General features: G+C 42.2%; 1 protein-coding gene across 19 annotated transcripts in view; it reads left to right on the forward strand.

Moving 5' to 3' along the window:
* ZNF512 (zinc finger protein 512) overlaps nt 1-23,418 on the forward strand; it is a 70,322-nt gene that overhangs the window by 1,113 nt on the left and 45,791 nt on the right. For 4 of the 19 annotated variants that reach the window (XM_073335374.1, XM_073335381.1, XM_073335378.2 and 1 more), the window contains exons 1-2: nt 7,664-7,770; nt 16,504-16,636. The exons of 1 other annotated variant lie outside the window; for it this stretch is intronic. Coding sequence is in view for 2 of the 18 variants with exons in the window: in XM_073335363.2 (XP_073191464.1) it covers nt 4,698-4,718; nt 7,659-7,770 (133 nt within the window). In the remaining 16 variants the exon portion in view is untranslated. Of the gene's footprint in view, nt 1-4,595; nt 4,719-7,658; nt 7,775-10,476; nt 11,788-12,939; nt 13,697-15,865; nt 15,975-16,503; nt 16,637-23,418 lie in introns of those variants that run through there. 14 more of the 19 variants (XM_073335372.1, XM_073335370.1, XM_073335368.2 and 11 more) reach the window with 14 other exon arrangements.

Here is a 23,418-nt window from a genome sequence, read left to right on the forward strand (position 1 = left end):
TACTTTGCATTTATGAATATTGAATTTAATCTGCCATTTTCTTGCCCAGTCACCCAGTTTTGTGAGATCCCTTTCTAACTCTTCAGTCTGCTTTGGACTTAACTTGTTAAAAATGTACACCTTATTTCCAGTCTGAACTTGTTTATCTTTAACGTCCGGCCATTGGATGATGGTATGCCTTTCTCTGATAGACTGAAGAGCCCATTGTTAAATATTTGTTATCCATATATGATAGAGATCTATACTTAGACTGTAATCACCCCTTAGCTTTCTCTTTGTTACAATAAATAGATTGAGTTCCTTGAATCTATAACTATGAGGCATGTTTTCTACTCCTTTAATCGTTGTCGTGGTTCTTCTCTGAACTCACTCCAATTTATTAACATCCTTCTTGAATTGTGGGCACCAGAAAGGGACACAGAATTCCAACAGTGGTCATACTAGTGCAAAATACAGACATAAAATAACCTCTCTACCCCTACTCGAAATTCCCCAATTTATGCATTCCAGAATCACATTAGCTCTTTTGGCCACAGCATCACACTGAGAGCTCATGTTTAGCTGATTATCCACTATAACCCCCAAATCTTTGTCAAAGTCACTGCTTCCCAGGATAGAGTCTCCCATCCTGTACACATGGCCTACATTCTTTGTTCCAAGATGCATATATTACATTTAGCTGTATTAAAACACATTGTTTTCCTGTGCTGTTTACCAAGTGATCTAGATTGCTCTGAATCAGTGACCTGCTCTCTTCATTATTTACCATTTCCCCAATTTTTATATTTTCTTTCAGGTTATTAATAAAAATGTTAAATAGCGTAGGTCCCAGAACCAGTCCCATAAGGGCCCCATGGAAACAGATCTGTTTGATGACAATTCCCCGTTTACAGTTACCTGTTGAGACCTATCAGTTAGCCAGTTTTTAATCCATTTAATGTGTGCCAATTTCATTTTGTATAGTTCTAATTTTCTAGTCAAAATGTTGTGCAATAGCAAGTCAAGCCCTTACAGATGATGCCTATTATATTATGTAAGCACTATTATGTTTATCAACCAAATTTGTAATCTCATCAAAAAAAGATATCTAGTTAATTTGACAGGATCTATTTTCCATAAACCCATGTTGATTTGCATTAGTTACATTACCCTCCCTTAGTTCTTTATCAATTGAGTCCCATATCAGCCACTCCATTATCTTGCCTGGGATCAGTGTCAGGCTGACAGTCTCTTAATTACCTGGGTCATCCCATTTACCCTTTTAAAAATTTAGCTTTCTTCCAATCGTCTGGAACTTCTCCAGTGCTTACAGACTGATTGAAAATCAACAGTAATGGTCCAGCGAGCTCCTCAGCAAGCACTTTTAAAACTCTTGGAAGCAAGTTATCTGGACTTGCTGATTTTAAAATGTCTAACCTCCGTTTAACGCCATCCAAAAATACTAGTGGAATGGAAAGAGTGTTATCACTGTATGATGAGACAGCATCATCTTTTTTTATCCCAAATACAAACGATAAATATTTATTGAGAATTAATCTGAAGGGGAAAAAATCCTAAAGAAGGGGAAAGGAGATTGGAGTTCTAGAGAGAAAAATCAGAGTGAAGGAAACAGACAAGGAGACCAAGGCAATGAGGAGAGGCTGAAAATTTTTCACTTGTCCATTTAATGCTGAAAGAAGAAAGTGGAAGTATAAACGGTTGACTTAATACAAATGAACTTATCGGCACAACTCCTAAAACAACCTCTAGACTCTCCTCAGTTTACCAATATGTGAATGCTAGACTTTGTTTAACTAGGATTTAAAGATGTATGTTAGCTAATATGTTGGAACTTCTTCTTTGGTTTTAAGGTAACCAACTTACCACCTGTTAAAGTTTTCACTGCCTTGTTTACACTAGGCTTTTTTCTAAGGTTCTTGTATGGCTGGCTCCTATTATTATAGTATCTGAGAACTTCACCATCTTTATCCTCACAACACCACCATGAAATAGAAAAGTATTATTATCCCCATTTACAAATAGGCTAAGTGACTTGCTCAAGGTTACACAGGAAGTCTCTGATAGAGCAGGAAATTGATCCCAAGTCTCTCAAACCTTAGGCTTGTGCTTCAGCCATTAAACTAGCCTTCTATAACGCATTAGCTAGCATGGGAGGTTTAGGCTGGACACTAGGAAAAACTTCCTAACTGTCAGGGTGGTTAAACAATGTAATAAAGTGCCTAGGGAGGTTGTCTAATCTGCTCTTAAAAATCTCCAGTGATGGAGATTCATAGAATCATAGAATATCAGGGTTGGAAGGGACCTCAGGAGGTCATCTAGTCCAACCCCCTGTTCAAAGCAGGACCAATCCCCAATTTTTGCCCCAGATCCCTAAATGGCCCCCTCAAGGATTGAGCTCACAACCCTGGGTTTAGCAGGCCAATGCTCAAACCACTGAACTATCCCTCCCCCACAAACACCTGTCAGGGATGGTCTAAATCAGAGGTCTCAAACTCCCAGCCCACGGGCCATCTGCAGCTTGAGAACCTCTCCAATGTGGCCCACGTGGCTCCAGCAATTTTGGGGCCTGGTCTCTCCCTTGGCCCTGCCTGCCGCTACGGGGCACTCCGCCCCGGGTGATTTAAAATGACCCAGGGCCCCAGTCACCACTGGCAGCGCAGTAGAGCTGAGCAGCTTTTGTCTGCTCGCTCCATGTATCTACCAGCCACTCCCTGTGGCCCCAGGGCGGGGCAGGGCTGTGCCTCTGCATGCTGCCCCCGCCCCGAGCGCCTCTGCGGCCAATGGGAAGCTGTGGGGGCGGTGCAGCAGTGTGTGGAGGCCCCCCTGACCCTGCCCACCCTGCTTTGAAGCCCCATGTAAGCGTCACACACCCCAACCCCCTCCTGGAGCCTGCACCCCCTCCCCTTTCCCACACAACCCTCACACCTCCAGGCTCCCTCCCAGAGCCTGCAACCCCACCCCATCCTCCTGCCTCCCCCATCCCCTGCCCCAGCCCAGAGCCTGCACCCAGCATCCAAACTCCATCCCAGAGCCTGCACTCCAGACCTCCTCTCCCACCCAGACTCCCTCCCAGAGTCCAACCTCTCACCCCTTCTGCACCCAAACTCCCTTCTGGAGCCTTCACCCTGCACCCCAATCCCCTACCCCAGACCTCCTCCCTCACCCAAACTCCCTCCCAGAGTTGGATGACCAGCAACTGTGAAAAAACGGGACAAGGGGTGGGGGGTAATGGGCACCTACATAAGAGAGAGTCCCAAAAAACAGGACTGTCCCTATAAAAATGGGACATCTGGTTACCCTATCCCAGAGCCTTAGGCAGGTGGGGGGCGGAGTTTGGGGGGGCAGGTTCTGGGCAGCATGAGTGACATTATTGGCCCACTGGGAGGATTTGAGGACTGGCACTGGCCCTAAGGTAAATTGAGGTTGAGACCCCTGCTGTAGATAACTTAGTCCTACCAGGAGTGCCAGGGACTGGACTAGATGACCTCTCGAGGTCCCTTCCAGTCCTATATGATTCTATGTTCTAACAACACACTTGTAAATCAAACTAGATGATTACAATCGTCCTTTCTGGGTTTATAATCTAGGCGAGACACACCCTAAAGGACACAAATGGGAATGCAGGACCATTATGGTGAGAGTTTGATGGCTACTCAAAAGATAGGTTTCAGAGTAGCGGCCGTGTTAGTCTGTATCCGCAAAAAGAACAGGAGGACTTGTGGCACCTTAGAGACTAACCAATTTATTAGAGCATAAGCTTTCGTGAGCTACAGCTCCCTTCATCGGATGCATACTGTGGAAAGTGTAGAAGATCTTTTTATGTACACACAAAGCATGAAAAAATACCTCCTCCCACCCCACTCTCCTGCTGGTAATAGCTTATCTAAAGTGAGCACTCTCCTTACAAGGTGTATGATAATCAAGTTGGGCCACTTCCAGCACAAATCCAGGTTTTCTCACACACCCCAACCCACTCTCCTGCTGGTGGGTTTGTGTGTGTGTGTGTGTGTGTGTGTGTGTGGTGGGGGGGGGGAGGAGGAGGGGTGTGAGAAAACCTGGATTCAGATGGCTCAGAAGAGGATTCAGTCGTAGTTCATGATGCGGAGGAGACTGCACAGGCAGCCTCTCGCTCCAGCTCCCATAACTCCACTCCTGCCACCCAGTCCTCCCCTGCCCCTCCAGCTGCCAGTAGTAGCGTAGGCTCAGTGAGCAATACTCACCGCTGGCCACCCGCCTGGGCCTGGCAGCCAGCTGGCTTCTGAAGGGCTCACAGCAGAGGTGCCTCCCAGGAGACTGGTTTTCCTGGGGCTAGGCTAGGCAGGGCCCCAAGGCAAAGGCTTGACGGCACCGCGGGGAGCCCACGGACTGCGGCAAGGGGGGATGTGGGGCCAGCCATGCGCTAGGGGGCTGGCATCAGAGGGCGGGGAAGCGCCCCCAGGCGCGCGCCGCCTCGGGCTGCGGTCACAGCCGCACGGTGCCTCCTGCTCCTGGGCGGGGGCGGGGGCTGGCCCTGGCCCGCCAGAGTGGGAGGGGGCGTGGCACGCTCGGAAACGGCCGCTCTTGCGGAGCGTTTGACGCCATGGTGGAGGCGCGCCGAGATGATGTCACCACGAGCCTGTTTGGGTCACGTGGGTGAAGATCGCTGATGTTTGTTTGTGAGGGGCGCACAGCGATGAGGCGCGAGTTGGGCGCGCGCCATGCGGAGCGGCGGCTGTTCGGTAAGTGCCTGCGGCCCGCCCCCTCTGCGCGGCCCGCCCGGCTGCCCGCCCTCGCCCCGCGCCCCCGCCGGCCCCTGGGCCCCGGGGCCAAGTGGCAGCCCCGGCTGAGCGCGTCCCGCAGCTCCCCCCCGTGCCCCACTGACTCGTTGCGCCTTGTTTCAGAGTGGGCCGTGAGCTCTCTGGGGCAGGGTGTCTCCGTGCCCGGGGGAGCCCCGCTCGAGTTACCGGCGGGCTCTCGGCCGGAGAGCGGCAGCTTGTCCCTGCGGGTGGAGAAGGCGCAAACCACAAAGCGAGTAACGGAGACCGTAGCCTGTCATCGCGTTGCCTTGTATTCCACGTCCGCGGGTCTGCGTCCACCTGGTGTCTCTTCCCTAAACTTAGGTTGTAAACTCTCAGGGGTAGGGGAGCATGTTTGGTTCCGTGTTTGTACAGGGCCGAGCACGGTGCGGTCCTGGACCACGACTAGGGCTCCTAGGCACTGTGTTAATATAGATAATAACAATCTATGTCGGGTCTCAGCGTAGCAGCCGTGTTAGTCTGTATCCGCAAAAAGAACAGGAGGACTTGTGGCACCTTAGAGATGAGCCAGTTTATTTGAGCAGAAGCTTTCGTGAGCTACAGTCCACTTCGTCGGCTGCATCGAATGGAACCAATAATAAGAAGGTATATAGATAGATACACATACAGAGAAGGTGGAAGTTGCCATACAAACTGTGAGAGGCTAATTAATTAAGACGTTTCTATGGGTAGGCCCTTTCTGAGTTGATCTGTGCGTGCACCTGGCTCTCATGTCACGCTCAAGCTCTGTCTAGACTCACATAATTTTCAATGCCTTGCAATATTATAATATTTGAATGCCTGAACTTGAAAGAAGTTTAAATGTTAGCATCTAGGCAGATGCTCTTCTGGTTTCAGCAGCTCAAAGCACAGGACCAATCCCTAGTCAAGCAAACTTCTGCTAGATCAGTTTCCTAACATAGGTTAGAGACAGACAAATTTATTTGAGCATAAGCTTTCATGAGCTACAGCTCACTTCATCAGATGCATGCATTTGTCTGTCTCTAAGGTGCCACAGGTCCTCCTGTTCTTTTTGTGGATACTTACACGGCTGCTCAGACTCACACGGCTGCTACTCTGAAACCTGTAATAGAGTTTTAGCAGCGGGAATACACTTTTCCACACACAGCACATGGACATTTGGTGCTGAGGCTGACCCCTCTTTATCCTTGTGCATCTGTAAGCACCTTGATTAACATCTTATCAGACACATAACTGTACTGGAATTAGAGTAACAGCCGTGTTAGTCTGTATTCGCAAAAAGAAAAGGAGGACTTGTGGCACCTTAGAGACTAATAAATTGGTTAGTCTCTAAGGTGCCACAAGTCCTCCTTTTCTTTGTACTGGAATTGTTGATGGTTGTTAATTACAAATACTTCTGCAAGATTCAAACAGTGTTCAGCAGGGTGGATTTGATTCAAATCAAACTTAAATCATGATTTAAATCACTACTCAGGAAGACTCTATTTAATGATGGATTTCTACATAAAAGTACATTCTTGTTGGTTGTTATAAGCTTAATACGTATTCTTCACAACTCAGAGATCTAGGTTTCGTTTTTAGAAGGTACACACTATACATTTTTAAAGTTATTTCTTTTGAAAACTTTTCAGATTAGTTTTACAGCTATATGAGAAAATGAATGATTGGTTATTTCATTTACCAAATGTAATTGAAGCAGGTATTTATGAAGTCATTGGGAGGCGAACTCTCTCTAATTTAACAGGTTAATCATTAATATTTGGAGGATTTTCTTGCCATGCTATATTAGGAGGAGAACGTTACCAGACAGATATTTAAATTGTTTTGTTTGCCAGAAGCTGGGATTGGGTGACAGGGCATGGATCACTAGATGATAACCTGTTCTGTTCATTCCCTCTGGGGCACCTGCCATTGGCCATTGTCAGAGGACAGGATACTGGGCTTGATGGACCTTTAGTCTGACCCAGTATGGCCGTTGTTATGTTCTTATATTTAACGAAAATGACGTTATGTATTCTGGATTTTTTTCTTCAGCAGCAAACATGTTTTTGTTAAAATAAACATGAATTTTTGAGTTTAGTTAAACATTGTTTTTTAAAATCAGGTTTGGTTTTGTTAATTGTTTTTAACTACAATAGTTAAATGAAATATTTTTCAAAAAAGCAAACAAAAATTTAATCGACTATGTCAGCCAGGTTAACATGTGTTACGAATTACACCTGGTAGGACACGCACACCAATGCTGCGAATTACACCTGGTAGGACACGCACAGTTCGAATCTAGGCTGAGGCACAGAAACTAAGTCCACAACTGCAGAGTTCCCAAAAGACACTGAGTTTATTACGCTTGAGCGTGGTGCCCCCCTGCTAGCCAGGGGGGGACCCTGAATACAAATTATACAAAGGTTATATACTTTTTAGCAAAGCATGTTGCCCTTGTGCATCAGAAACCTTAGCCAATAAACAAACCCTTGTCTTATCTACCACCTATCCCTGCTTGGTGCATTCCTCGTGCTATACCAGTATGTTAATTACACAGCATGGTCCTAAAGCCATGCATCAGTAACTTTTATTATCAGAATGGGAGGCCTCACATCAAGGCCAAGAGACAGGGAGTTAGAGACTGACAAAAACCAGATACTGGGAGTCAAGGCAGGCTGGAGACAAGGAGGAGGATTTTCACAGGGATTCAGTATCTAAGGATCACTCTTCCTGGTGTATGATGTGCTGGCGTTTAAACAATGGTGGGCCCCAAACCAAAATGGAGTCACGTGCTAACTTTTCCTTAACACATGAGAAACCTAAAATATTGGCTTCTGCAGCTAACTCAGTTGTCTTCACCTTCATTTTCCTGTTTATTCATAATTTGGAAAAGAAAAACAAGCTTTCCTACTTTTTCAGGTCCCAGACGATTTCTTAATTTGGAATGAATTAGTCCAAAGGAAGAAAATACACCGGCAGAAGTTACTGCTGTTAAAAGTGAGATTATCACTTCAACAGTCTCTAAATCCAAGTGCGTAAGTGATTTCCACCAGTTCACTGGTGTGACTTTCTTTAAAACATCATCAGCAAACATATATTTCTTGAATGGTTCACCCTTAGCTCTGAAGTTTATTATAGTTGGCGTTATGGAGGGATGATTGCTGGATGTCCATGTCATAGCCAACTCCTCTTCTTCAGCAATTAAGGTTTGACCCTGGTACAGAGTATTGAGAATATTTGCAAGAAAATGAGCTGGAGATAGTGCTTGTCCCATTCGTTTTTTTTAATGCTTGTAATTTAACTCTGTCATTGCATATTTCTCTTTTAAAGATCTCACTCAGTTCCTTCCAAATTTCAACAGTGTCAGCAGTAAAACAGCTATTTCTCTGCATTTTGTTCAAGGCTACAGGAATAGGCTTCAGGGTACTCAGCCTGTGTTCAACCTTTTTCTTAAGCCCGATGTTGAGAATTTTGGCTGTGACAGTGCCATCTATTTTTTCACGATTTTGTTCACAAACTGTCATCAGATTAGGACAGTTCTTGATATAGTGCTCAAAACAGTCCACTACTGAATTCCATCGCATGAGAGTTAGCTTGGTTTCTCCCACTTTTTTCAGAGCAGCTGCTGCAAAGTGATTGTTATGGAACTGTTTTGCAGTTTCAACAACATTAGTCTTTATTTCTGGAATGCTGAAGTCTTTGGCTAGGAGTTGCATCAGATGAGCACTGCAACCTTATGTTATTAGCTTGGGACTCTCTTCTAAATTTCTTCTCATCTTGGATACAATTGCAGCATTGTCTGTGACCAAGCTGTGTACTAGACATTTGCATTTTTTTTCAGTTTGTTATAGCTTTTACTGCTACTTCTTGTAAGTATTCTGCTGTGTGTGCATTTCCTAATGTATCAATTGTTTCTGTAAGGAAGACCTTCCCTACTTCTGTTGTCACACAAGCCCATACAACAGGGTCATTGTGGACATTGCTCCACCCATCAAGACTTAGGTTAACAATTTTACCCTCTAAACCTTTTGCACACTGCTCAATTTCTCTTTCATACAAGTTATCCAGCAATTTGCCTGCGACATCTGCTCTGTTGGGTGGACTGTATCCTGGTCTTAATGACTGAACCACGTTAATGAAGTGTGGGTTCTCAATCATAGGGAAAGGAGAGTTTGTTGCATAAACAAACCAGGCAATTTTTTCATCAGTTACCTCTTTTTGTAATCTGCTGGTTCTTATCACAAATTTATCTATGGTTGTTTCTGGATGATGGAGATTTTTTTTCCTTTTTGCTACAGGTGATGTACTGTGGCTATGTGACATACATAATGTGACTGAAAACTCTGAAACTATAGAAAATGATGGTGATCTTGAAGGTGGATAGTCTTCAGAATCCTGTATGTTGAGGATGGATTCTCCTAAACAAAATAAGCCAGTGCAGTTATTTAATTATTATTACCATACTGCTTATTTAATATTACTCATTGCTCATTCACTGACACTCAGTACTACTTTAAAGGTGAAATTGTAAAAGGAAGATCTGCCTATTTCAGCTATTTATTTTTTTTATCACAACTGCATCTGAAATGATAGTACCATAAAGTAACAACTATATTTTTTGCTCAAACATGAGAATTCAAGAATAGTCCAGAAGGAGGACAGGCAGTCCTTAAGAAAGAAGTATGAAATAAAAAAAAAATTACCACCTGAAGATCCTGCATGTTCAGACATGTTCCTTTCATCATCTTCAACGCAGCTTCCTCCTGAGAAGGAACACTTCTCATGATGTTTCATTCGGGCAACTAGGCCTTAACATTTCTTTGTTGCACCATTTGCATTTTGCACGCATGCGTGTCTTACCCACAGGTTGAGGAACTTCATTAAAATATTCCCAAACTGGGTATCTCTTACGGCCTGCTGCCATTATAGATTTTCCCTTCTAGTGAGAGAATGGCATGGTAGATTTCAAATCAATGAAGGCTACCCTCAAAAAGACCTCAGGACTTCTGGAATGTGCTGCTCAAACAGTTTCACTTTTGTTTCTACTGCCTGTCCCTCCTTTCTCACATTTATCTCCAGACTTCTTCTCCTTGTGCAGATCTATTCCACCCCCAACAATCTTCTATTCACTGAACTTTTTGAAACTTTGCACTTTTAGAGAGAGTTAAGGGATTGACTCTGTGTACACAAGTTTGCAGAGGGACAATAGGGTTGAGGTCTCTTATTACTCACCTTTTATATATTTATTTTAAAACATTTTTACTGTTAACAAGCATGTTATCTCTGGAGACACAAATCCACATTTTGAGAACTGCAAAACCGAGCATCTCTGATGGTATCTTCTGGACTGAGCACTGAGTCCCAATAGGTAGATAAAAAAATAATTTAAATAATCTATACAGAAGCCCCTGGAACACCATAAAATTGGGTCCCTAATCCGTGAACTATTAGAATGTATTTACAAAACTTTTCTTAAACATTACATGAATATATTGTCTCATACTATAGAATTTATAATCCCTATTCCATGATGAGATATCTTTGAGCTATAATGTGTTTTAATTAAAACTATCTTTAGATAGTTTTATTTTTTCCCCAAAAAGCGTTTTATCAAAAAAAAATTGTTTTTTTTTTTTAAATCCTTGATTTTTATCCACCCTGGTATTCAGGGGACCCATAAATTACATGTAAAATGTCACTGTTCAATCAGTATCCCATCGTGTGCCTGAATTTGTGTATTGTCTCTTTAGAATCTATGTCCTTGTCTACTTACCTTTCTTTAAGTATTTGGAAATTGGTTGGATATCAGTAAAATGAGGTTGGCACCTGATACCAGGGTTATGGCCCTGAAGTGGGGATACTGTCTTTTATGTGCCTGCTTCTTGTTGGCATAATGGAAGCTTTTGTGTTTTTGTAACATCATTTCTGATAGCATTGAGCCATAAGCCTTTAGTGAACATTGTGCCATAGAGTTTCTTCACAGCAAAGTTAATTTGAGTTACCCCCAATTCACGTTCCATCTGTACAATTTATTAACTTGAGTGTGGTGGTGCTTTAGATTCAAATTGGTTGGTTTGTCCGGGGTTATAAGCTAAAGCTTGAATTAGTGCCACTTGTCAGCTGCTAATATGACCATTGTAGTGTGGACATAGGCTAGCTCCATTTGAGTGCCATTGGTCCTCCAAAGCTGTCCCAAAGTTCCCTCTGTAAGGACAGACAACTTCTTTGCAATTTATTGGGGAAGAATTCATAGAGCAGCTCAGCCTACTGCAGTGCAGAGAACCGTGGGATGCATCCCCAGATGTCTTAGTGTTACAGCTGAGTGGACACAGCAGCTCAAATGTTGTTTCACGGTGTGGTCACTTGAGCTTGGCTAACTTGAGAAATGTAACTTGAGTGTATAACAGTGAAGACATACCCCCCAGTGAAACTGCTATCTCTGTTAATAGAAACTCACCTTCAGCAGTATTTTTCTCTTTCACATTTTTGTGGTACTGCAGCCTGTAAGAGGCTTTTTACATATAGTTTAGCGTGTACCACTAAAACATTTGAAGAGCAGACTGATTTAAAATTAGAAGTTTTGTTTTTAATATCCAGACTGAAGAAACAGCAGGATAGGTTGAAAAAAAAATGTGTAAAGTGTACAGTAATGCAAATACTGTATAGCTTGCAATAGCTAAACAAAGTTGTCTTATTGTCCATATAACTGTCCAGTCCTTTTGGGAATCATGCTAAGCTCTTGGCCTCAATAATGTGTAGTGGCATTGAGATCCACAGGTTGGTTATGCATTGTGTAAAAAGATCTTTTCTTTTATCAGTTTTAAACGTAATGTCTTTCAATTTTGTTGGCCGTCTCCCTGCTCTTTTATTGAGAGGGTAAGTAGGAACATTGAATCCAACTTCTCTGGACCTGTCATTTTTTATCCTGCTATCATATCTCTTCTCTTCTATCACCTCACTAAACTGAACAGTCCAAACTTTTCAATCTCTTGTCCTACAGAAGCAGATAGGGTGGCCACCGGAAATGAACATCATATGCCCAGTGAGGGTGAGGTTCTGACTTATATAATGCCATTATTGAATGCAGAGTAGTTGTAGCTATGTTGATGCCAGAATATTAGAGAGATAAAGTGGGCTCCAAAGCTTGTCTCTCTTACCAACAGAAGTTGGTCCAGTGAAAGATGTTACCTCACTCACCATGTCTCTCTAATAGTGCCAATATAACTAGGGCTGTCAAGCAATTAAAACAATTAATCATGATTAATCGCACTGCTAAACAATAAATAGAAGGATTTTTTTTACATTTTCAAATATATTAATTTCAATTACAACACAGAATACAAAATGTACAGTGTTCACTGTATATTTTTGATTACAAATATTTTCACTGTAAAAAACAAAAATAGTGTATTTCAATTCACCTAATACAAGTACTGTAGTGTAATCTCTTTATCATGAAAGTTGAACTTACAAATGTTGAATTATATACAAAAAAAACCTGCATTCAAAAATAACAATGTAAAACTTCAGCGCCTACAAGTCCACTCAGTCCTACTTCAGCCAATTGCTCAGACAAACAAGTTTGGTTACATTTGCAAGAGATAACGCTGCACGCTTCTTGTTTACAATGTCACCTGAAAGTGAGAACAGGCGTTCACATGGCACTGTTGTAACCGGCATTGCAAGATATTTACGTGCCAGATGCTCTAAAGATTCATATGTCCCTTCATGCTTCAACCACCATTCCAGAGGAGATGCATCATGCTGATGACTGGTTCTTCTCAATAACAGTCCAAAGCAGAGCGGACCGATGCATGTTCATTTTCATCATTTGAGTCAGATGCCACCAGCAGAAAGTTGTTTTTCTTTTTTGGTGGTTCAGGTTCTGTAGTTTCCACATCTGAGTATCACTCTTTTAAGACTTCTGAAAGCATGCTCCATGCTTTGTCCCTCTCAGATTTTGTACTGCACTTCAGATTCTTAAACCTTGGGTCAAGTGCTGTAGCTATTTTTAGAAATCTCACATTGGTACTGGATGGGCTATTACCAGCAGGAGAGTGAGTTTGTTTGGGGTGGGGGGGGAGGAAGCGGAGGGTGAGAGAACCTGGATTTGTGCTGGAAATGGCTCAACTTGATTATCATACACATTGTAAGGAGAGTGATCACTTTAGATAAGCTATTACCAGCAGGAGAGTGGGGTGGGAGGAGGTATTGTTTCATGGTCTCTGTGTATATAATGTCTTCTGCAGTTTCCACAGTATGCATCCGATGAAGTGAGCTGTCGCTCACGAAAGCTTATGCTCAAATAAATTGGTTAGTCTCTAAGGTACCACAAGTACTCCTTTTCTTTTTGCGAATACAGACTAACATGGCTGTTACTCTGAAACCTGTCATTGGTACTATGATGCTCTGTACCTCCGGGGGACACCCAGCAGCCCCTTGTAAAATGATTATGTGATATCCAGTGCAAAGTTTGTCATGTCGGGTGTCTTCGGAAGGCGCATGATGTACTGAGCATTGTTGTTATAGGTTATAATTTTATGTAGGTAGTCATGAGGTTGAAAATGTATCCCCATGGCTTAAAATAAGCCCAGGCAAAAACTCTGCAAGAGCAGAAAGGCAGTTCACACCTCATCAGGGCGTTGATGAGACAAACCCAGCCCAACCACACAGGAACAAAGGGTGATGGCCTAGGGAGCAAAAAAAGAATCTGTTAGTCTCTCGAGGGAGTTACCCCCCCCTTCCTTTGGTTAGTTTGGAACTGCGATGTGGTAATGCTCATCTGACTCTGAAGGGGGTGGGGGGCAAAGCTAAGAGGGAAGAAAGGATATGGTAAAAGGGAGAGACATTTGCCATGCTCTCTCCCTCTTCCACCTACATCTGCAGACATCACATCAAGCGACTGAAGTGCTGATCGAAGGGGAGAGCCTGGTTGAGCAGCAACCATCTAGCCTGTGGTGAGAAGCATCTAAGTTTGTAAGGGCATTGAAAGTGTTAAGATCAGCTTAGAATGTGTTTTGCTTTTATTTCATTTGACCAAATCTGACTTGTGTTTTGATTTATAATCACTTAAAATCTATCTTTATAGTTAATAAATTTGTTTGTTCTACCTGAATCAGTGCGTTTGGTCTGAAGTGTGTCAGAGGCTCAGCCTTGGGATAACAAGCCTGGTACATATCAATTTCTTTGTTAAATTGACCAAGTCATATAAGCTTGCAGCGTCCAGGGGGCATAACTGGACACTGCAAGACGGTTGTCTCTGGGACCGGAGATATTCGCTAGTGTCATTCAGTTGCAAATAGCTGGGAGCAGCTTACATGCCAGAGGCTGTGCATGAACAGCCCAGGAGTGGGGGATTCTCACAGCAGAGCAGGTTAAGGCTGGTTCCCAGAGTCAAGGATTGGAGTGACCTCGCAGATCACCGGTCCGGATAACACCAGAGGGGAACATCACAGGTACCTTCTTTGCATTTGTCAAATTTGCAGTGACAGTGTTCGTAAATCAAACGACATGTGCTAGGTCATCCTCCGAGACTTCTGTAACATGAAATATATGCGGAATGTGGGTAAAACAGAGCAGTGGACATACAATTCTCCCCCAAGGAGTTCAGTCACAAATTTAATTAACGCACTATTTTTTAACGAACATCATCAGCATGGAAGTATGTCCTCTGGAATGGTGGCTGAAGCATGAAGGGGCATATGAATATTTAACATATCTGGCATGTAAATACCTTGCAACGCTGCCTACAAAAGTGCCATGTGAACACCTGTTCTCACTTTCAGGTGACATTGTAAATAAGAAGCAGGCAGCAGTATATCCCGTAAATGTAAACAAATTTGTTTGTCTTAGCGATTGGCTGAACCAGAAGTAGTATGAAATGAACTTGTAGGTGCTAAAATTTTACATTGTTTTGTTTTTGAGTGCAGTTATGTAACAATAAAAAATCTATGTTTGTAAGTTACACTTTCAGGATAGATTGCACTACAGTACTTGTATGAGGTGAATTGAAAAATACTATTTTTTTTTGGTTTTTTTTACTGTGCAAATATTTGCAAACAAAAATATAAAGTGAGCACTGTACACCTTGTATTCTGTGTTGTAATAGAAATCAATATATTTGAAAATGTAGAAAAACATCCAAAAATATTTAATAAATTTCAATTGGTATTCTATTGTTTAACTCTTTAATTGCGAAAAAAAATTTTAATCGCATTTTTTTTTCAGTTAATCACGGGAGTTAACTGCGATTAATTGACAGCCATGATTTTTTCACCATCCTATTCCTTTAGCATTCGAACATTTTTTTTTTGTTTTGTTTTTTGTCTTTTTGACTGGTTCTGCCCATAGTGACCCACAGATCTTTCCTAGTTTGTACAGTACATTTAGAAGTCAGCACTATATGTGAATAGTGAATTATTCCTTCCATTGTGCATTTCTTTGCATTTGTCAACATCCGTTGACATTCATTTGCCATCGGGCTGCTCATTTTCCCGTTTTCTTAGGATCCCTCTGAAGTTTCTCCCCATTGCCTCTATCTGTGACCAGTCTACATAATTTGTCATCTGCAAATTTTGTCACCTCCCTACTAACCCCCTCCTCCAGATAATTATTACATTAAGCAAGCCCCATCTTTGAAGGGGAACTTTGTGGCACCTGCTGTTAACCTTTTGCCATGAAGAAAATTGACAATTTAGCCCGTCTTTGTTTTCTGTCTCTTAGCCAGTTTCTAATCCATGACAGAACTTGACCTCTCACCCTGGACCACAGCTGTTCTGTCACCTGAGTCAATCATATCTTTACTAGGCACTGGATTTGGGGAACCACTGTGTAGCTTTTCTCAACACTGTGCCATCCATATCTTCAGTGTTGTAATGCTGTGAAGATGTAGATGTTCAGCCCATTTAGAACAGGAAAGCTATACACTGGGTTCCCAAGCCTGAAGCATAGAGGGCTATTGAAAAAGGGTGGTTCTGACTGCTTGATATTGAAACTTAAGTTAGGCCTGAGATGTTACTGAGGAGGGCGGTGGAAAATGAGACTTTGGGTGGGACTAATGGTGGGCAGCTGAGATCCTTATTCCTTCTTGGGAATTCATATGGCACCTATCACCTTGATGTCTTAAGTGCTGTCCCAACCTGGCGAGGATTCGTTTGAAGACCCTCATTTCATAATGGGGAGAGAGAAACTGGAATGAGAAACAAAAGATTTGGTGAATAAGACACAGGAGAAAAGGTTAGGAGACATGAGCGTATACAACCCAGAAACAATGATGGAGGGTTATAGGAGAAAAAGTGTTTAAGCCAGGTTAGAGGCTAGTGATTCTTACTATAGAGCAAGTAAGAACAGGCTTAAACTGCGATAGGAAAAATATTAGGAAAAAGTAATACTTTAAAAGTTGGAACAAGTTGCTGGGGATCTCATGCAATTGCCATCAACTGAGAAAGTCCAGGCTGAGTTTAGTCACCCATCTGTTGGGAATGAATGGCTTGGGATAATGAAAACTTCATTGTGCCCCTGTGTAAGAAAAGGGATTAGATCTCCCACTGCATGGGTTGGTCCCTATTCTAATTCCTCTACAAGTTCACCCAGGTTTGAGGGGGGGACAATTTTTTTCACTGAATAGGCCAGTGCTTCCCTTTCATAAGTGTTATGACAGAGAGAGATTAGTAAGGTGCAGTTTATTATGTGAACTGAAAAACTAAAACAAGAAGAAAAATCCTTATGGTATTATCCTGAATTGTTCCTCTTTCTGTTTTGCTAGGATACAGGACCTCGGCACAGACAACAGAAGATCAAGAGATCTCGGGGGGGGAAAAAGTATGCATACGTTTCTCGTGAAATCTGGCTAAGAACAAGGAACAAAGCTGAGAAATTCTCACCATATCCCATTAATTGTAAGATTTTGTTTCAGGGGATTCTTGAGTAGGAGTAGAGAGGTTATTTTACCTCTGTATTTGGTACTGGTGCAACTGCTGCTGGAATACTGTTTACAGTTCTGGTGTCCATAATTCAGGAAGGATGTTGATAAACTGCAGAGAAAAGCAACAAAGAATAACTAAAGGATTAGAAAACAGACCTTGTAGTGATAGGCTCAAAGCGCTCATTTAGTTTAGCAAAGAGAAGATTTAAGGGGTGACTTGATCCCAGTCTATAAGTACCTACACAGGGAACAAATATTTTAAAATGGGCTCATCGGTCTAGCAGAGAAAGGCCTAACATGGCTGGAAGTTGAAGCTAGACAAATTCAGACTGGAGCTAAGGTGTTCATTTTTAATGGTGAGAGTAATTAACCGCTGGAACAATTTACCAAGTGTTGTGGTGAATTCTCCATCACTGACCATTTTAAAATCAGGATTAAACATTATTTTCTAAAAGATATGCTCTAGGAATTATTTTGGGGAACTTCTGTGGTCTGTGTTGTACAGAAGGTCAGACTAGATCAGCAGCTCTCAAACTTCATTGCACCGTGACCCTCTTTTGATGACAAATTACTACACAACCCCAGGAGAGGGGACCAAAGCCCGAACCCCACCACCCCAGGCGGAGAGGCCAAAGTCAAAGCCTAACCGCTTCAGCCCTAGGTGAGGGGCCTGTAGCCCTGTATTAAGCAAATGTATTAAACTTTAATATATCACATTTTTTTGATATTATCCAAACACTTTGTATTCCAAGTTGAATAAAACAAGTATCTGCATTTTGATTTAACCCTTCTATTTAGTTTTAAACTAAACTGTCCTATGAAAAATTAAACACAACAATTCTGGCCACAAGACAAACACCACAAGACAGGACATAGAACACAGAACAGAATTCCTATTGTGCCAGGAAATTCATGAGACGTTGAATTGCTTTTCAGCTGGCATCAGTTTTCTCTGATTTTCTGAAAGACAAAAAAAACACAGATCTACCCCTTTTGGGCAGTCAGTCATTGCTTAAAATATTTCCTTTTTATACAAATACCCTTGTTAATTGCAGGCAAAACAGAGGAATTACCCATATTTTCTTGTTGTTTGTTTTATAGGCAGCCCAGGTTTCAGTGGCCTCTACCTTATCAGTTAGGTAATTTACATTAAAACAAATGCTTTCCAGCTTGCTTTTGGATCCACAGGTTAAAGATTCTTACTTTAAAAAGGGCACAATAAACTTTACCAGACTTTTGATTGCCTTTTACTTTTAACTCCTGCTGTCAAACACACAGCGACCTGAAAAGGAAGACACCACCTATTGTAGCCCCTTGGAGCCTAATAAGATATTAATTAAGTAGCACTGTATAATTGCATTTCTTTGGAAAAGGGCCCATTTTTTCCAAAATGGCTGCAAAGAAACCAAGAATTCTTTTTCTTTCCAGTATTTCACAAAGTTCAACTGCTTAATTCTTTCCAGCAACTACAGAGCTAACTTCTTACTTTCTTTTCTTAAATCACTTGCTTATTTCCCAAAACGACACCCAATTAACTTAGATTTTACCATTCCAAGTATTATTCCGGGATTTATGTTTTCCATTCCTGTAATTATTTACTCCTCTTTTTTCACTATGACCTCCAAGTTTCCAACCTGTTTTCCAATCTCTCTATCTGTTGCCTACCCGCTTGGGCCCGATCCTGTTTTTTTCTCTGAACTGTCCCTTCCATGAGCACCAGCTTTGTTTCACTACCAAATTAACAAGGAGGGTGGGCTTCTTAACTAGCCCCCAGCCCTCCTGGTCTCTTTCCTTAAATATTTTCACTTACAAGGGCTACCCGAGTCCTCCCCCCATGAGGCTTGTCACCTGGACAGAAAGCATGGCTAATTGGCAAGCAAGGAGGTGACGGGCATAAGTCAGAAAGCCGAGGGTAAGCCGGAGGAGGGGCAGAAGCAGGCATAGCACAGAGCGGGGCTGGAGACCCCTGAGATGAATAAGAAAAGGAGGAGGAAAGAGGATGTCCTTTCGCATGCGCATAGGCCCAGTTGTCCCATACATACCAATAATCCATCTGGGCTGGAGCTTTGTTTTCCAGCCTTTTCCTAAGCGCTGTTAATTTTCCCTAGCAAAGAAACCATCCGGTGGCCAGTCAAAAGGTGTCTGAGTTGTTAGTGCTGGCCACTCAACCTTGCACAAGATTACAGCTTTTTTTTTTTTTTTTACCTAACCCATGGGTACCAGAAATATTCCCCCAATTCTCAAGAATTTCAGCCAAAGGGGTCCCTTTACTTACACTCTGCCCAGAACCCATAATGGGCTACCAAAAGGACACCAAATGTGCCACCTTATCGCCTAAGCGACGGCTCACACCCCCCCTCCTCGGAGTTCTCAAAGGTGAACTCAACCTGTGCCAGCTGGAGCTGTCCGAGAGGAGGAGTGTAGTCTCGCTTGTTGGGGCGAGCCTAGAGTCCCTTTGTGGTCGCCAAAACTGTTACAAATTACACCTGGCAGGACACGCACACAAATGCTGCAAATTATACCTGATAGGTCACACACAGTTCGAATCTAAGCTGAGGCACATAAACAAAGTCCAAAACTGCAGAGTTCCCAAGAGACACTAAGTTTATTACGCTCAAGTATGGTGCCCCCCTGCTAGCCAGGAGGGGACCCTGAATACAGATTATACAAAGGTTATATACTTTTTAGCAAAGCATGTTGCCCTTGTGCATCGGAAACCTTAGCCAATAAACAAACCCTTTTCTTATCTACCACCTATCCCTGCTTGGTGCATTCCTTGTGCTAAACCAATATGTTAATTATACAGCATGGTCCTAAAGCCATGCATCAGTAACTTGTATTATCAGGATTGGAGGCCTCACATCAAAGGCCAAGAGACAGGGAGTTAGAGACTGATAAAAAATAGATACTGGGAATCAAGGCAGGCTGGAGGCAAGGAGGAGGATTTTCACAGGGATTCAGTATCTAAGGCTCACTCCTCCTGGTGCATGATGTGCTGGCATTTAAACAATGGTGGGCCCCAAACCAAAATGGAGTCACATGTGCTGACTTTTCCTTAACAGCACGCCCACCACAAACTGAAGTGAGGAGCTTTTTAAACCCAGGAGCCCTGATTTGCCTGCCTGTCTTAATTGATTATTACAGCTTCTTGATTGGCTGCAGGTGTTCTAATCAGCCTGTCTGCCTTAATTGTTTCCAGAAAGTTCCTGATTGTTCTGGAACCTTCCCTGTTACCTTATCCAGGGAAAAGGGACCTACTTAACCTGGGGCTAATATATCTGCCTTCTATCACTCTCCTGTAGCCATCTGGCCTGACCCTGTCACAGTATATTATTGGTCTGGACTTTAGTGTGCAAACAGAATATAAATGTGATCAAGTCATAACTTGTACTGAAGTTATTGTTAATTTTTAATTCTGTGATCAGTTCCTCTTTATCTGTCAAGATGAGGTCTCGTATAGACTGCTCTCATGTTGGATGTAATGCTTCCTGAGTTAGGAAATTGTTACCTGTAATATTTAGAAATAGTTTTAATATTGGCATCATGAGACCTCTAGCATACATTACTCATATTGAAGTGTCTCAGGATCACACAGCTATTTTTTTCCTACATGTTATAGGAGCCACTCATCCTGTTCACTAGCGTGATTTGGTGGTCTGTAGCAGACACAGATTGATACCCCATCTTGTGCTCTATCTGTTAGGACGTGGATTCGGAAATATTCAAGATAATTTTCTCCTGGTTATCAGTGTTAGGAAAGAGGTAGTGCCATTTTGGACATAGTGCCACTCCCCCTCCACTTTTCATAGAATCATAGACTATCAGGGTTGGAAGGGACCTCAGGAGGTCATCTAGTCCAACCCCCTGATCAAAGCAGGACCAATCCCCAACTAAATCATCCCAGCCAGGGCTTTTGCCCACTTGATCTTCCTAAATAGGTTGTAACCTTTGATTTTTAACATTCCAATCATGGGAATCATCCCACCATGTTTCACGAATACCAACCAAATAAAATTTATGTTCATGAATGAGTAATTCCTATTCCTCTTGTTTGTTACCCACGCTCCTAGTATTGGTGTATAGGCAATTCAGTAATTTCTACTAGGGCTGTCAATTAATCTCAGTTAACTCAACAATTAACTAAAAAAAATGAATCATGATTAAAAAAATTAATCGTGATTAATCGCACTTACAACAATAGAATACCAATTGAAATTTATTAAATATTTTGGGTGTTTTTCTACATTTTCAATATTGATTTCAATTACAACACAGAATACAAAGTGCACAGTGCTCACTGTATATTATTTTTTATTATATATGCACTGTAAAAATGATAAAAGAAATAGTATTTTTCAGTTTGCCTCATACAAGTACTGAAGTACAATCTCTTTATCATAAAAGTGTAACTTACTAAATGCAGATTTTTATTTATTTTTTTTTGTTTCATAACTGCACTCAAAAACAAAACAGTGTAAACCTTTAGAGCCTACAAGTCCACGCTGTCCTACTTATTCTGCTAATCGCTAAGACAAACAAGTTTGTTTACATTGATGGGAGATACTGCTGCCTGCTTCTTATTTACAATGTCACCTGAAAGTGAGAACAGGCATTCGCATGGCACTTTTGTAGCTGGCATTGCAAGGTATTTACATGCATGCAGTTTTTCTTTCTTTTTTTTTTTTTTTTTACATAATTCTACATTTGTAAGTTCAACTTTTGTAATAGAGATTGCACTACAGTACTTGTATGAGATGAATTGAAAAATTTTTTTTGTTTACAGTGCAAATATTTGTAATAAAAATAAATATAAAGTGAGCACTGTGCACTTTGTATTCTGTGTTGTAATTGAAATTAATATATTTGAAAATGTAGTAAACATCCAAAAATATTGAAAATAAATGGTATTCAGTTGTTGTTTAACAGCGTGATCTATCGCGATTAATTTTTTTAATCACGCAACTGTCCTAATTTCTACTCTTCATGTCCTTTGGTTCCTTAATTTTGTTCTCAACATTTCAATTGTGTGCTGAGTGCTCATATCTTCCCTTTTTATCCACGCCACTCCTCTGCTCCTTTTGTTATTAGTTTAATGTCCTCCTGACTACTTCAGCCAGCCTGTCTTCCTTCCAAACTATTCAGCCTTTCACCACATAGAAGGTAGACCAACATTCCACAAAACCAAAACCTTCCTCCACGTACCTAGCCAGTGGTTCACTTCCAGAATCTTCTGCTTGTTGTCCTCTTTTGTTCGTAGGACAGGAAGGATCTCAGAAGATCTCTTGGTCATTCTTCAGCAAGCTCTGAGTTCCTTGATGTCCTTCCTTACCTGCAAGATACCCCACAGCACAGTGTCATTACTGCAGATATGAAGCAACACCAATGGATCCTTTCCTGTTGACTTCAAAAGCCTATCCAATCTTAGAGTGACAGTCCTGTTGTCTGCCTGTTCCTTGCACAACGTTTGGATTCTTCTGAGTATTGAATCCCCAACAATAATCCGTCTTCCTTGGACAGTTGGAGGACTCTGTGTGATTTTTCTTATAGGTTGGGCTGAGCTGCTGTCCACAGGTGTGTCCCATATATCTCTCCATTCCCTTGGACCAACTGGATCACGAGAGGTGTCGTCCACAGTTTCCATGTTTTGGATGTAGTATCAATTGGAAACTTCTAGCTGTGGAATTCCTTCCAGTCCTCTTCTCTCTTGTGGCCATGGCGTACCCATCTTCATCTGTCTCCAGCCATGTAGAATGTCACTTTGACCTCTTGCCTCCAGTGGTTACGAGCTCCAAGACCTCCTTTCTGACTTCCTCTCTCTCCAGCTCCTTGGTGGCAAGCTCCTTTCTTTCTTGAATGAGGGAGGCTGATACTTCCTGAGCCTAACTAACTGGGATGTCCTCAGCTTCTCTGATTCTCAGTAGCATTTCTACTTGCTCCTCCACTCCAAGAATCTTCTCCTCCAACACAGCCACCAGCTTGCACTTGATTCACAGGAAGTCCCTTCTGGGTTCAGGTAGAAAAGAAAACATGGCACATCCATTGCATTCACAACCACTGTTCATTGCTGGCTATCTTGAAATCACACGTAGAGCTGACCCTGGAAGGAAAGCTTCTCACACTCCCTTTCCAAATGCCCTCTGAAACTCCCTGTTAGCTGTCTCTCTGTTTATGGCTCTCAAGTTCACCTGACAAGTGACTCTTTATAGTCCAAAATCTCCTTGCTTAGCTCATCTTAGCTCCGCCACTCACCACCACACCACCCCTCCACCCCGCTTCAAATGCACTTGCGTAGCTCTCCTTAATGTCTGTGAAGTGTATGTAGAATGATAACTTCCTTTTAGATGTGTGAGAGACAGGGTGGGTGAGGTAATATCTTTTATTGGACCAACTTCTGTTGGTGAGAGAGACAAGCTTTCAGGCTACATTGAGTACCTTTCTTAGACCTGAGGAAGAGCTCTGAGTGTTGCAGCTAAATATAAGGTAGCACATATTCTAAGGGACCATTCAAGGTGAAGTGGTCTGTTAACATCCCTGTAGTCGATAAGCCATAAATTCAGTACTTTATTAAGACCATGATTTTTAGGCTAGGTCTACACTATAGACCTTACAGTGGCACAACTGTACCAATGCAGCCGTGCCGCTATAAGATCTCTCATGTAGCCCCTCTGTGCCGATGTGAGAGAGCTCTCCTGTTGACATAATTAAACCACCCCCAATGAGCGGCGGTAGCTATGTCAGCAGCAGAGCATTTCCCAC

Source organism: Lepidochelys kempii, chromosome 3 (assembly GCF_965140285.1).
Source record: "Lepidochelys kempii isolate rLepKem1 chromosome 3, rLepKem1.hap1, whole genome shotgun sequence".
In the NCBI taxonomy this organism is placed as follows: domain Eukaryota; kingdom Metazoa; phylum Chordata; order Testudines; family Cheloniidae; genus Lepidochelys; species Lepidochelys kempii.